The sequence below is a fragment of the Vespa velutina genome, chromosome 8, assembly GCF_912470025.1.
Source record: "Vespa velutina chromosome 8, iVesVel2.1, whole genome shotgun sequence".
Lineage (NCBI taxonomy): Eukaryota > Metazoa > Arthropoda > Insecta > Hymenoptera > Vespidae > Vespa > Vespa velutina.
Genome location: NC_062195.1, coordinates 82937 through 97500, shown reverse-complemented (window position 1 = coordinate 97500; position 14564 = coordinate 82937). Strand labels below are relative to the sequence as shown.

The window sequence follows — 14564 nt, the reverse complement described above, 5'->3', positions numbered from 1 at the left end:
TAAAGAGGAAAGCTGAAAAGAGTCGTGCCGAGTGGCAAAAACGGGAACAAGAATCGGAAACGCTGGAATTGGAGATAAAAGAGTTAAAGGGAACTATAGAGAGTGGTAAGGGACAATTGATTAAGGCCGAAGAAAAGTTAATTGAGCTCAATGAAATCGCACGTGATTACGAAAAAGAACTCGAGGAAATTAATGTCACGTTGGAGGATTTAAGAAAGAACGTTAAAGAACAAAAGCGTATTATAAATCAACAGAATGAGGATGTGCAAAAGTTAAATGCAAAGAGAGAAGATATCGTGAAGCAAAACGGAGAAACAGAATTGGAAATAAAAAAGTTAAATCACGAGATTAATACATTTGGCAATTATTCGAAGGATTGCAAGGAAAAAGTTGTCGAACTAACGAAAAGGTATCAATGGATAGAAGAGGATAAGCAATACTTTGGGAAAGCAGGTATCTAAGGCAGGCTTAGGTTATTGATAAGATTGATCGATATAATATCGTTATATCATAATTATATATACATATATATATATATATATATATTTATTTATTTATCGTATATCCCAGGTGGTATGTACGATTTTGAGGTTAACAAGCCAGAGGAAATGGAACAGAAATTGCAGCAATTGCAGATACAGTGCGATAAGCTTAGCCGTAACGTCAATACACGAGCGATTAATCTCTTGGACAAGGAAGAGGAACAGTATAATGATATGGTGAAAAAGAAAAAGATCGTTGAGAGCGATAAAAAGAAGATACTAGAAACGATCAAATATTTGGATGAAAAGAAGAAGGAGACGTTGCTTAAAGCTTGGGAACAGGTATAATTGTTTGTTATTACCTGCTCTTTCGATGATCTTGCCGATAAAAATTTTGTCTCCTATCGAGGTCCCGTCGTTTCAGGTTAATAGAGACTTTGGTTCGATATTCAATAGTCTGTTGCCAGGAGCTGACGCTAAATTGATACCTCCGGAAAATCAAACGGTTACAGAGGGATTAGAAATCAAAATTGGCTTTTCTGGAGTTTGGAAAGAATCATTGGGAGAATTGTCTGGCGGTCAAAGATCCTTAGTTGCTTTATCATTAATACTAGCTATGCTTTTATTTAAGCCAGCTCCGCTTTACATATTGGACGAAGTAGATGCAGCTTTGGATCTTTCTCATACAGAAAATATAGGTACAATGTTGAAGAGACACTTTAAACATTCACAGTTTATTGTTGTATCATTAAAAGATGGTATGTTCAATAATGCTAATGTATTATTTACAACCAGATTCATTGACGGGATGTCAACGGTTACTAGAACAGAGAAATCTAGATCAAAGTAAATAATATATTAAAGAGCGCATATTTTTACATTTTCTTGCTTTTTTCAGTAATTCTCCTTCTTTCTCTAACACTACTGTTGTAATTCCCTCCGTCTGAAATAAATTCATTTGTTTTACCCTATGAGATTTTCTATTTATTATTTAAGTTTAACCTGAAGGTTAAACTGATACTTGATAAGGAAGGAAAAAAAGAAAAAAAAAGAGGAGGAAGTTGATTCGGCCGTGAGATTATTATTAATATCCTACCTTTAAAGCGGACGTTAGATTTAATAACAAAATTCATTAAATCGTTTCAAAAGACCCCGGTCTTTTCCTTCATTATATCGTATTAGAATATACCATGGTCGACCAATCGATCTTTTCAAAAAAGTAATGCTTCTTGATGTCCGATATCGTTAATCGTTCTTCCGGCTCATACTTGAGAATCTACGAAGATTGATAATATTTTAAATGGTGCATTGATGAAATATACTCAAGCATTTTTATTTTTCATCTTTGGCTTACGTTTAAGAGTAAAGATCTGGCATTATCCGACAATTTATTAGGTACGCTTACGACGGAGTGAGAACGAAACGGTTCGCCGTGTATAGATCTAAACTTCTGGAGAGAGAGAGAGAGGGGGGGGGGAGAGAGGGGAGAGAGAGAGAGAGAGAAGAAAAAGAAAAAAGGTAAAAAAGGGTGATTAATTCTGATGAATAAATGCCGGGGGAGAGAGGCCTGTTATTTAATTCAAATGAATCAATTGGAATGTTAAACTTACAATGCCTGTAAGTAACTCGTACAAAATGATTCCATAATTCCAAATGTCCGTAGCCGGTGATGTACAAGTAGTAGGTGAAAACATATACAACTCCGGAGACGAATATTCTTGTTCTCTTATTTTTGTTAATTCGCCGTTACGATATGGTACAATATATGTTAACGTTGCACGACCATGCTCGTCCAATAATATCTTTTCCGGCTTCAAATCGAATATTATAACTCCTTGTTGGTGCAATGCTTCGAGCGCTAAAAGAATTTCTGCTGCCCAACGGCAAACGACTTCTTCAGGGATTTCCCAAAGTGCTCCTTCCTCTATCTGAGAATTATTTTCACTGAAACATTTCGTTCGTTCCTCGATACCATCATTCATTCGCAACGATCGAATATTATTGTCATACGTTGAATAACAACATTCCTCCTGTTTGATATCATCTGTTATTATCGAGTTACTAGTCGAACTATTATTACTACTCGACGTATTATTATCTTGCGCGTTGGCAAAACTATAATCCAAATTATCGGTTAAAAATCTCCTCAAATTATTATTATCCACGCTCGATGATGATCCTTTAAATTGAGAACCGGCCTCGTTGGACATCTTTAATCCACGACTAACGTTCTTTCGCGAACAAATGAATTCTTCTTTTGGCCCGTTTGATCGATTAACGACGAAATTACTTCTCCTTAAAGTGGCATTAACGGATTGTAACAATTTTTGGGCTTTTTCTAACAATTGGGTCGTAGGCACGTCACTGCCACAGATTTCGTCAACGTTATAATATATCTGGCATTGCGCATTGTCTTCCTTCGACGTAACGAGCTTCATCCTGCTGGTCGATTCTTCAACGTCGTAACGGCAAATACGTTCCGTTATTAATTTCCTCTCATTCTCGTCATTAGATATTCCTTCAAAAGTATTTTGGCATTCATCCCTAATACCGAGCCGTATTCTTTCCGAACGATAATCATCATCGTTTTTTAACTTGTCGTTCTGCGATTTGTAATTTTTAATTATAAAATCCCACAATCTACCGCGCTTAACGTATTCCAATATAAGAAATACCGTTGCTTCCGTTTCGATATAAGCGTGCAAACGTACCATAAATGGTATTTGGCCCCGCAATATATAATCGCTTATTGGATTTTCCTTATTGGATAATGGCTTTTCGATACTCTTCACTATTCTAACGTCATTAGTGTGCAAATCTTTAACGAGCATTAAGGAATCTATTATATTCAATACTTTGTAATTTTTAAGATCCGTCGTGGGCTTATTAAGAAGCGAAATATTCCAATTTAAGTATCTATTGTACAATTTCTCGGCCCTATCCAAATATTTCGATACCTTCTCTTTGATTATTATTTTCCTCCCATCGTCCGGATCGGTTTCAACGCCTAACAACAACGTTGATATTCCCATTTTGTATTGGGCAAATGCCTCTTCATATTCCGCAATGGCTTCGTGCTTGAACGCCGCGCTTATATACGCGGCAGCTACTACTATATAATGAGTAACGTCCTTGCACGTACGTGCAAGATCCGTACAATCTTGTATGGCCTTGGGATTCTTTATTTTTAACATTTTGGCCTTTTTCAACTCGTACCTTTTATCATTCTCATGCCTATTATTATAACGACGATCATCCAGTTTCAGGCCATCCGACTTATATTCGCTTATAACGAAACCGTTATTGCCCCCCTTAGCGGCAACGCAACAACATTCCCCCTCCTCCTCCTCCTCCTCCTCCTCCTCCTCCTCCTCCTCTTTCAACGGGCCCGCTATTTCAAATGGACTCTCTTCTACGCCGAAAGATCTTGATTCTTCCTCGTTATGATCAATGATATTACCCAACGAAAGACGGGCGCTTTCTGTTATCTCAATGTTGTTCGTTAAGCCGGCGTCGTTTAGCCCGGCAATATTATGATCGTCCTCGGATGTATCAGAACCGACGGACTGCGAACGACCGTTTATCGTATCGCTGTCGTTAAGACTACTCTTTTCAAAAAATTTAATGAAAATGTCGCTGGTATATAAGCACCGATGTTTCCCAATGAAATCTAAGAACTTCAACGCGCTGTTCTTTCTCTCTTGAACGACCTCGACCTCGAATCTACCGAAGAATTTGGATTTTGTAAATGGTGGAAAAGGATCTTTGATCTGAAAGTGCGCATGCAAGGCGTATAACGCCGAATGGAGCTTCTTAAAGTCATTGTAACGCTTCCAAACGGATACCTTCGATACTTCCTCTCTGGATGCCTTTAAATATATCTGAAAGTGAACGGATAAAAGATTCGAAACTTTTCATTGTTATTAAATATTATCATTATGGACGAATCAACAATTGTCATACCACGGATGTGACTTTGTAAATGGTAAAACCTTTTCTGTGTCGCGTAGTTTCGGGTATAACGAAACGTCTGACCCACTTGTCTTTCGTCGATGGCATCTTATATGGCACATCTTTCGTACGTTAAAGAATTTTAATGCGATTAACCGGTGATCCTTACAATTACATTTTCAACGTTATTAAACGTTATTAAATCCTCTTACACTTTTCTTCATTTCAGATTGTCGTAGATCATCACTTTGAGGTTATATCGTAGCTGAGACAGAGAACAACGGCAGTTCAATGTTGTCATGATGGGCTCGAAACGAAAACGGAAAAGTTCCTTCTGCGTTCTTGTTCTTACGCAGAAGCGATATTTTCAAATTTCATGCCATTTCAGCGCTGGACGATAAAAAGAAAAAGGACCTATTTAAATAATATCTCATAGTATTATTTTTTCGGTAAAAAGAAAACTCGGTAAAATCTATGATATACGTGTATTCCTTTAAATATCAATTCTCAAACTCGATGTATGAAATAATTATTAACGGTACATCTCGAAAAATTATGATCTTTCAAGCGACTTTTCAAGCGACCGCGATTTATTTATTCCTTCAACGCCGTACAACAGTTCTCCTTCGGTTCGTCGACACGTAAATGCATATCGACTATGAAAGATCGACTTTTCTTTTATCGACCGACGACACGATATTTCAGTCGCGTCGCCATTAGTCCTCAACGACAAAAGTCATCGACACATAGAAACACTGACAATTGCCTAACGATTGCGCAGAACTCTGCGTCATAGCTGTGTGACAAAGGAGTAAGCAAGATTAACACTCTTGGTGAATCTGGGCGCATAGAATAAGACATCTTATTTACGATAGAAGAAACTTCTTTTTTATATATATGTATGTATGTATATATATATATATATCTAGATGGTAACCACTCGTCTCCCATAGATTGATCATTGGAAAAGGACAAATATCGCAATATGTATAAATCGAGTCAGGAACCGGATATACCCGCGGCATTGGGCTTGCTGACACTTTTAAGTAATGAAGAATTAAAGGACATATTGAACGACGATAGCAAGTTCGAAGACATCGTAAAGGACATTAAGCAGGTATAAAAATGTTTCGGATGTTTATCATACGCGTTACGTTTCAATGTAGTAGTTACCAACCGACTTAAAAAAATATTTCATCGCAATTAGTTTAAAGAGCTTGAAACCGAGAAAGAAGTACTTATGGCTAGCAACAGATCGTTGGCAGAATTTAATCTTTCAAAACAGCCAGAATTAGAAGAAGGTAAACAAATTTTAAAAGAACTCAGCGACAAGGGACATCGATTATGCTTCAGCGTCAAGGAGAAGCTCAATGAGATGAGTATGTCTTTCAAATGATATTAAACATTGTTAATTGATTTTTATATTGACGGCTACCAAAGGAATATTTAAATGTCCTTTAATAGATATTATAACGAGCATATTTATCCTTTTGTTTTTCTATTGTCAAACAGACGTAAGAGAAAATATACTAATTGCTTTTTTTCTTTTTTTTTTTTTTTTTTTTTTTTTTTTTTATTATCGCATAGAGGATAGATCGGGAATTATGACAGTCGACACGGCATTAGACCTTTTGCAAGCGGCCGCTGCGGAAATTGAGGAGGAATCGGAGGTAAGAGGAGACACAAGGTGGCTCCTTTTTTTTTTTTTTTTTTTTTTTTTTTTGATCTTTTTTACGAATTAAAGAAGAAACTAATTTGCGAGGCTTATATTTCAGAAAGTGGCTGAAAAATTTTTAGCTGGCGATATGGAGGTGGATGAGTTTTTAGAACAATTTTTGTCAAGGCGAAAATTAATGCACTTACGTAAAGTTAAAGTCGACAAGATCAGAGAAATAATGCGAAAATCGTCGCATCCTTCGTCCTATTTTAGTTCTAACTTTCCTGGAATTGCGCCTTCCATACCATATCCAACCGGGCCTGTATCAATGCCAATGCCCATACCATCAGGCCCTTCACTTTATAGACCATATTGAATAGGCCTACATTCAATTTCTCTTTCACTTTTCTTTTGTAAATAATAGCATGATATATCAATATACCTATGTCGCGTTGTATTTTGGTAAAATACAAAAGATGATTGAAATATTTCAAAGGAGTTTGGATTATTCTGAAAATGATGCAAAGTTTCGTTTATAAAGCTTCGAAAATAGTTATTGCCCCTTCAATTGTATATATTTGCAATTATATTTTCGTATTTGGGTAATTAATTCTATCTACAGTCTACCTCTCGCAAAGAATTTCATTTCCGAGAGTAGCCTAAATGTATGTACACACAAAGGACAAATGTCGTCTTAAGAACAGGACACCCATACAGAAAGTAAAATACTAAGAAATACTCTTTTCGCAAATGTAATTATTTACAGTAATTTACATTAGATGTAATATCAATAAATTTCTACTCTTGGACGATTCAACTATACAACAATGCATTTGAAATTATACTTTTTACGTTTCTTTCTTTTTCTGTGGTACATCGTAATCGGTAGTATATTTCAACGGATAGATCAGTTTTAAAATCAAGAAAACTATCAGAAATAATATTGTCCAATATGGAAATAAATTATCATTATTATTAGTGCTTTCAGTTATATTTATTTTATTGTTTGCCTTCGTAAATTTTGCTTTCCTTCTTCTTACATATAAACTTTCACCGTAATGCTGACGAGTCCATTCGTCGAAATTAAAATATTTGTTTCCCATTGGATCTATTTTACTTTTGTAAACAGAAGCATACGTATAAGTCACTTTAGGAGCATCCTCCTCGACGTTTTCTTTTATCATAATCGATCTGTCATAACGTTTGCGTGTTTGGTAATTGTTCAATACGTCATATGCCTGTGAAATATTTTGAAATTTTCGTTTTGCATGTTCAGACTTATTCCTATCGGGATGATATAGCATGCTCAATTTATAATAAGATGATTTTATTTCGTTTTGAGTAGCATTCGGTGATACTTTTAACGTATCGTAATGTGTTTTCATTTTCACGTATTGACATGACTTAAACTGTATCAAACGACAAGCTAGAATAATCATTAAGCCGTTACGAGGAGGAATCTTTTCTGTCCAACGATAACTTGCGGCAACGCGCGTAGTTGTAAACATCGATGGCTATGTCACGAAAGCTATATAATTAAATAAATTTACTACTTCTTCCTCTTTGCGATTCTTCTTGCGCGCGCGCATCTACTGCGTATATTATATACGCATCGCGCCGCACACACGCACGCACCACACCTTAATATTTTTTATAAATCATTTAAATTGCCTTTAGATTTCTTTACACGTTTCATTATTTTCACAGGAGACGATTCGATTAATTTGCAAAGTGTACATACATACATATATATATATATATATGTATACACACGCACACACACACACACACACATATATATATATATATATATGCCCTTCGCTTCGTACGACGACAATAACTTAACTTTGTAACATGTAAGGTGAAGGGACCGATTCTATTTCGTCAAATTATACATAAGATAAAGCAGAATATTTCTTCGAAAGAACTTTTCAATGCGCCGACGACCAAGGTCGTTCTTTTATGTACCCCTTATACCATATACTTCTCTTCGTAAGAGTTGCCTCTTTATAAACGCGAAAAGAAAGCAAAAGGCTTACGTTCGATTGGCGCTAAAACCTAGTCTTTTATCGATCACATTAATAGGGAAGATACATATATATATATATATATACATACATGCGTATATAAGGGGTATCGCACTCATGGGATTGGCCAATCGCATTTTCCTACGAGCAAGTGGAATATGGTAAAATCTACGCCTTAAAACTTCAAGAGCTTCACTCTCGAGAACAATCCGTTCTATGTATCATCGATACGTTTCTGGTGTATCGTTATAAATACGCATAGTCGTCTATTAATTTCGTCCATGTCGGTTTATTAATTGTGAAAATGCCGTTAGAAAATCTAGAAGAGGAAGGATTAGAAAAAAATCCCAATTTAGAATTGGCGCAAATTAAATTTTTATTAAGCCTTCCAGAACATCACGATGATCCGTATTTGAAAACTAAACTGCTTGATGCCATTAAAGCAGAAAGTGAGTTTGCATTTTTTTTTCCCCCCCCGATTATATATCCTACCTTATTATATTTTCCAAAACTTTTCTCTTAACTTTTTTTTAATATTTATCCTACCGATAACATTAACGTGATAAGATTTATTGTAAGCACAGTATCAATGTACTATATTGCAGTGTCATGTAAAGAACAAAATCGGATTGCCCACTAACTAGAGCATAAAATTTCATATATTCAACAGATATGGCACCATTTTATGAAGAAGTTTGCAAAGATCTCAGTTGGATAGTGGACGAAGCGCTTTTGGCCAACATGAGGGCCCGTAATGCGGAACAATTAAAAGAGCTGGATGGTGCAATAGAGGATGCTGAGAAGAATTTAGGAGAAATGGAAGTACGAGAGGCTAATCTTAAAAAGTCTGAACATCTTTGCCGAATTGGAGATAAGGAAGGAGCGATAACGGCGTTTAGAAAAACTTACGACAAAACCGTATCGTTGGGCCATAGATTAGACATTGTATTTCATAATATTAGAATTGGTTTGTTTTATTTGGATCACGATCATATAACGAGGAATATAGAAAAAGCTAAAAGGTATGTTTTATAAGCGCATATGAATTTGACAAAAGCATTGACGAAACATGGATATATAAATTTTTAGTTTAATCGAAGAGGGTGGCGATTGGGATAGAAGAAATCGCTTGAAAGTATATCAGGGTACTTATTGTATAGCAGTGCGCGATTTTAAAGAAGCGGCAAACTTCTTTTTGGACACAATAAGCACATTTACGAGTTATGAACTTATGGATTACAATACATTTGTAAGATACACCGTTTATTTGAGTATGATAAGTTTACCTAGGAACGAATTGCGCGATAAGATAATTAAAGGATCAGAGATTTTAGAAGTATTGCACAGCAATTCAGATGTTAAGGATTATCTCTTTTCTCTCTACAATTGTCATTATGCTGAGTTCTTCAAGAATCTTGGTAAAAAAAATAATGCAGCCAGTATAATATTCTCTTCTTCATTTTATTACTTTCGTTGTTTTTTCCTTTTTCAGCCCAAGTCGAAGGATTACTAAGAAGAGATTATTTGATATTTCCACATTACAGATATTACGTCAGAGAAATGCGCATTCTTGCGTACACACAGTTGTTAGAGTCGTACCGCTCTTTAACGTTACATTATATGGCAGAAGCATTTGGTGTTACCGTAGAATATATAGATCAGTAAGCTGTGGTCCCTTTTTCGTGATTCATTCTTTTCTTTCTTTCTTTTTTTTTTTTTTTTTTTTTTTTTTTTCTCCTTAATTGCTCATAAATGATTAATTAATACGTACAATTGGCACATATTTTAACATCCCTATTCTTTGGATTTCCAGGGAATTATCACGATTTATTGCAGCTGGGAGATTACATTGTAAGGTCGATCGCGTTGGCGGAGTAGTAGAAACTAATCGTCCGGATAGTAAAAATTGGCAATATCAGGCGATGGTAAAGCAAGGAGACTTGCTCCTTAACAGGGTACAAAAATTGTCACGGGTTATCAACATATGAATGGACATTATAATGAAATTAAAAACAAATTTATTTCTCTCAAATGTGTATAATAAGTTTTTCATATATTATCGTGTAACATTTTCTTTTATATCATTTAATAAGTTCCTCATATTAATGGATTTGTATCTTGTAATAAAAAGTCCTATTATCCTGTCGCACTCGTACCACTTTCGAATCTTATAAAAGTTTGTTATAAAGGCGTATAATGCAAGTTTCCTTTTTCCTTCAATTATTATAATTATTAATAACATTATTTTTTTAATATCATTTGTTTCTTGCAATAACAATACGAGATATATCAAATGATACAATAAATGGTAGCATCCGTTGGACGTAACTGTTGTGACACCTGTGAATTTCAATGTAACATTGTAGTTATTTTTATCGTTGATTAGTTGGTAAGGATCGTTCTTCGACGATTCGTTTAAAGACAACTGAGAGTTCGCATAATCCATCAGACATGTGGAAAATATTCAAGGAGCAGAGCCAAATAATCTGCCATATTAAGTTCAAGTAATATTTATTTTGGCAAAAATTTGAGTTATTTAATTCTTTCATGAACCAATTCGCTGCAGAGAGAGCAGCGCTATTATCTCCTCTATATACATATATATAATCATACATACATATACACACACACATATATATATATATGTATGTATGTATGTATGTATGTATGTATGATTATATATGTATATGTGTGTGTAAATCTATCTCTATTGCTCTCTACTTTTTTGTACCTCTTTATGTGTGCACATATATGTTATACATAAGTTGTTAACTCATTGGCTAGTGACAAGATCAAGAATGATACGAGTGTAAACTCTCTCGTATATACGTAGATTTTTACGATACGTAGAAATATTTTATCGGGAAATAAAATTATTGCAGACAAATTTTCTCCGACAAATTCTTCAATTTTCATCGTTCTCTTACAATTAACAACGATTATTTTATGCGATCAATGATATAGTAGCACATGCAGCAGCCTTACCTGGCCAAACATGATTACATTCAGTATTTGACGATGATACATGCCAACAATGTGATTAGACACTTTTTCAAATAAATAGACTTAGAAATAGATATGCAATATATGTCATTATTGTTATCACGTATTGAGATAAATCGTTGACATTATAATAGAATCTATAATTTGAGAAGATTTAAAAAGGCGAGTAAATTAATTTAATTCTATCAACGTGAGGTGATTGTTATGTGCTTATGTAACATCATCTATGTTTTTTCAATTTGTTTAATAATCTTTTAGCTAATTTATGTATCTACTTATGTATATGTGTAATATATAATGTGCTCCATTCCAATTCTTTTTTTATTAAACATACATTTCAGATAAAATATAAAACCATGTTATTAATAAGAAGTGGTCAAAAACTGGGCGCATTTTATGGATTGTCAACGTATATTAATAACTCTAATGAAAAAAAGATCAAGATAACTTTAAGCAGTTTATGTTCCTTTAAGAATTTTAATACTTTATCCTCTGTCAAAATTAAGTACAAATATAAAATACAATTTGACATAGGCGATAATGTTAAACCTTTGTTAGGATTACCTACATTGTGTTATATTAATTTATCCAATTGTCAGGAGAGAAGATATTCGAGATTAGCGGCGAGAATATTGAATAATTCTTCTCCAAAAATACAACCATACATGAGGCTTATGAGAATAGATAAACCTATAGGTAAGATGTACGTTAATTGGGCACAACTATAATTATTGTATATATTAATAAATGGTATTGCATTTTCAGGATCATGGTTGTTATTTTGGCCTTGCGGCTGGAGTATAGCTATGGCGGCATCTCCAGCTTCTTTACCAGATCTTAAATTATTGACGCTATTTGGAATAGGTGCATTTATAATGCGAGGCGCTGGTTGTACCATAAATGATATGTGGGATAGTGATATCGACAAAATGGTATCTAAATCTATTATTCGACTTATTACCATCTTACAATTTTATAATACTCTATGAAATATATAAAATTTTTGTTAGGTAGCGAGAACAAACGATAGACCTTTGGCTACTGGACAAATTACGTATTTACAGTCGTTAATTTTTCTTGGAGGACAATTGAGTTTAGGTTTACTTGTCCTATTACAATTGAACTGGTATAGCGTTTTACTTGGTGCAAGTTCTTTAGGTTGTTGCTTATCGATAAAATAAAAGGATAAAAAAGATTTAACGCATATATATATATATATATATGTATATATGTATATATGTATATATGTATATATATATATATATATATATCATATTTATTATTCATTACAGGCTTGGTAATAATTTATCCTTTAATGAAAAGAGTAACGTATTGGCCTCAATTTATATTGGGTATGACCTTCAATTGGGGAGCTCTCTTAGGATGGTCAGCGGTGCGAGGATCATGCGATTGGTCTATATGCTTACCACTTTATGTCAGTGGAATTTGTTGGACTATCATATATGATACCATTTATGCCCATCAAGTAAGCGTAAATGCGTTTCATCGTTTCTATGAATGTTTAAGAACACTATTACGTTATTAAGAATATTCTATTATATTAGGACAAGGCGGATGATCTACTGTTAAACATTAAATCGACCGCATTGAAGTTTGGAGACAAAACGCAACTTTATTTGTCTGCCTTTGGTGTATCTATGATAGCAGGATTACTAACGTCTGGTATTGTAACTGCGCAAACTTGGCCATATTACGTAGCAGTAGGATTAACTGGAAAACATCTCGTCAGTCAGGTAAGAACTTTGTGATTAATATATATATATATATATCAGAATATTTGTGTGTGTGTGTATAAATTGCTATAAATACAACCATAATATTATATATTTGGTTTTTCAGATAAATACTTTGGATATCAATAATCCTAATGATTGTGCTCATAAATTTGTATCTAATCAGAGAATAGGTATGATCATTTTTGTAGGCATTATTTTGAGTAATCTATTGAAAGATCCTCGAAAGAAACAAGATGAAGAAAATAAATAGTATAGGGAGAAAGATTGTATAAAAGAAATATACGGGTTTTTAGAGTGCCATTGATGAGTTTTAGTTAATTTATAGTTCTCTGATATAAGTTATTTTATCTGAGAAAGAAAATACACAATACTTGCATATTATATGTCACTCTCTCTCTCTCTCTCTCTCTCTCCCGTTTTCTGCCCCCTTTCTCTTCTCTCATGATCGTTAATAAGATTATTTTTTAAAGGATATGCGCCGCTTAAAGATATCGTTCCTATCAAGTTTTCATATGACGATCCTATATCAAAAATAATTACAATCTTATATATGTATTTTTGTTAATAATCTTATACTTTCGTTAAAGGCAAACTATATTATTGTCTTAACATAATCAATTAACGATTAAAAAATTTATACTTTAGATTTACGCGAGAGTATAAATGTTTTATATTCCTCCGATGTTAATAATGTATCTTTTATTTTATCCAATAGCTTTAAGTTAGGCAGCACAAGGGCCAAGTATCCACCTTTGTGCGGTGGCTCCTTTAAAAGTTCAGGATAATGCAATAATATTTCATTAACTTCTATTAATTTCCCAATAATACAGCACTTTATTGTGTATATTTGTCCGTCCGAACAAGATATCGCACAAATGTTAGAATTAATTTGCAAAGGTTGAGCACCGTGTTTACTTTTTCCAGAGACCTTATTTAACATCCTATCTAACTTGTCGCTTACTTTGTAATCAACTTTTAATATTTTGTTACCATTTTGAAAAATATTATGACTCGGTGCTAACGAAATCAAACAAATACGATTACTGTGTACTCTGATACACATATCGTCTCCGGGCCTTTGAACGTCAACTTTATAATACGTAGAAAAGTAACGTTCTGTAATAGTTGGTAACGAACCACTATAGTCGATGCCTTCCAACATATCGGATATATCGTTGTCAGGTGGAAATACAAATGAATCGTCATCTGTTAAGAAAATCGGATCTTCTTTTTTTTCGTTCGATTTATCGTCCAAGTTAATTACTCCCTCGTGATCGTCCAATTCAAAGCTTACATCCATTTTTATTTTATATTTATCGTTACTTTTAATAACGTCAATTTCCTCAGTAGTTTTTAATTTTTTTGCCGATGGTTCCATTATACCTGACAATTGTTAACTTTTGCCTTTTTTCGGAATTCTCTTTGATCGATGCTACTCTCTCTTGATTCTTTATATGTGTGCGCGCGTCAGTATATATCTACTTAATATGCCCGAGTATGATATGTACATATTTCATTCGTAACAATACAATAGCGCACTGTTTGAGCGCATCGCAGAGCGCAGGTGAACAGACCTATGCCAGGGAAAAAAATCAATGAGAGCAAAATACTACTAATAATTCAATTCTAAATGTTTCTATACGCGTTTTTCCTTTCTCATGTTTTTCTCTTTTTTTTTTTTTTTTTT

At 34.0% G+C, this 14564-nt stretch overlaps 6 protein-coding genes across 15 annotated transcripts in view; 4 read left to right on the top strand and 2 right to left on the bottom strand.

Moving 5' to 3' along the window:
• LOC124950942 (structural maintenance of chromosomes protein 2) overlaps window positions 1-1453 on the top strand; it is a 4690-nt gene extending 3237 nt beyond the window's left edge. For 2 of the 3 annotated variants that reach the window (XM_047498526.1, XM_047498528.1), the window contains 3 exons: window positions 1-453; window positions 571-824; window positions 907-1453. The exon at window positions 1-453 is cut by the window's left edge and continues 169 nt beyond it. In XM_047498526.1, the coding sequence (XP_047354482.1) occupies window positions 1-453; window positions 571-824; window positions 907-1332 (1133 nt within the window). In that variant the 3' untranslated portion in view covers window positions 1333-1453. The remainder of the gene's footprint in view (window positions 454-570; window positions 825-906) is intronic. The other variant, XM_047498527.1, reaches the window with a different exon arrangement.
• LOC124950948 (ribosomal protein S6 kinase delta-1) lies at window positions 1196-5933 on the bottom strand. 3 transcript variants are annotated; one of them, XM_047498539.1, is made up of 6 exons: window positions 4646-5930; window positions 4446-4555; window positions 2093-4363; window positions 1837-1932; window positions 1579-1758; window positions 1196-1425 (listed from the first exon to the last, which is right to left on the bottom strand). In XM_047498539.1, the coding sequence occupies exons 2-5, from the start codon at window positions 4539-4541 to the stop codon at window positions 1651-1653; spliced, it is 2571 nt and encodes an 856-aa protein (XP_047354495.1). In that variant the 5' UTR covers window positions 4542-4555; window positions 4646-5930; the 3' UTR covers window positions 1196-1425; window positions 1579-1650. The 3 variants fall into 3 exon arrangements, with proteins under 3 accessions (XP_047354495.1, XP_047354494.1, XP_047354496.1); XM_047498538.1 differs by having other exon boundaries at window positions 4446-5930; XM_047498540.1 differs by lacking the exon at window positions 1196-1425 and having other exon boundaries at window positions 1616-1758; window positions 1837-1924; window positions 4446-5933.
• On the top strand, window positions 5136-7071 carry LOC124950992 (vacuolar protein sorting-associated protein 37B). Of its 2 annotated transcripts, XM_047498645.1 has the most exons (5): window positions 5136-5332; window positions 5387-5550; window positions 5641-5812; window positions 6021-6103; window positions 6209-7071. In XM_047498645.1, exons 2-5 carry the CDS (start codon window positions 5419-5421, stop codon window positions 6464-6466), a joined length of 645 nt encoding a protein of 214 aa, XP_047354601.1. In that variant the 5' UTR covers window positions 5136-5332; window positions 5387-5418; the 3' UTR covers window positions 6467-7071. The 2 variants fall into 2 exon arrangements, with proteins under 2 accessions (XP_047354601.1, XP_047354602.1); XM_047498646.1 differs by lacking the exon at window positions 5136-5332 and having other exon boundaries at window positions 5353-5550.
• A 1251-nt stretch (window positions 7072-8322) lies between these two features.
• On the top strand, window positions 8323-10262 carry LOC124950976 (26S proteasome non-ATPase regulatory subunit 6). The gene is made up of 5 exons (XM_047498619.1): window positions 8323-8566; window positions 8788-9139; window positions 9207-9535; window positions 9610-9778; window positions 9931-10262. Exons 1-5 carry the CDS (start codon window positions 8422-8424, stop codon window positions 10103-10105), a joined length of 1170 nt encoding a protein of 389 aa, XP_047354575.1. The 5' UTR covers window positions 8323-8421; the 3' UTR covers window positions 10106-10262.
• A 134-nt stretch (window positions 10263-10396) lies between these two features.
• LOC124950975 (4-hydroxybenzoate polyprenyltransferase, mitochondrial) lies at window positions 10397-13258 on the top strand. Of its 5 annotated transcripts, none has more exons than XM_047498616.1 (7): window positions 10397-10621; window positions 11720-11816; window positions 11886-12052; window positions 12131-12278; window positions 12413-12606; window positions 12686-12874; window positions 12981-13258. In XM_047498616.1, the coding sequence occupies exons 2-7, from the start codon at window positions 11786-11788 to the stop codon at window positions 13125-13127; spliced, it is 876 nt and encodes a 291-aa protein (XP_047354572.1). In that variant the 5' UTR covers window positions 10397-10621; window positions 11720-11785; the 3' UTR covers window positions 13128-13258. The 5 variants fall into 5 exon arrangements, with proteins under 5 accessions (XP_047354572.1, XP_047354570.1, XP_047354569.1 ...); XM_047498614.1 differs by having other exon boundaries at window positions 11462-11816; XM_047498613.1 differs by lacking the exon at window positions 10397-10621 and adding an exon at window positions 10676-11282 and having other exon boundaries at window positions 11462-11816.
• On the bottom strand, window positions 11424-14459 carry LOC124950990 (protein Abitram). The gene has a single exon (XM_047498642.1). The coding sequence runs from the start codon at window positions 14253-14255 to the stop codon at window positions 13512-13514; it is 744 nt and encodes a 247-aa protein (XP_047354598.1). The 5' UTR covers window positions 14256-14459; the 3' UTR covers window positions 11424-13511.
• Window positions 14460-14564: the final 105 nt, after the last annotated feature.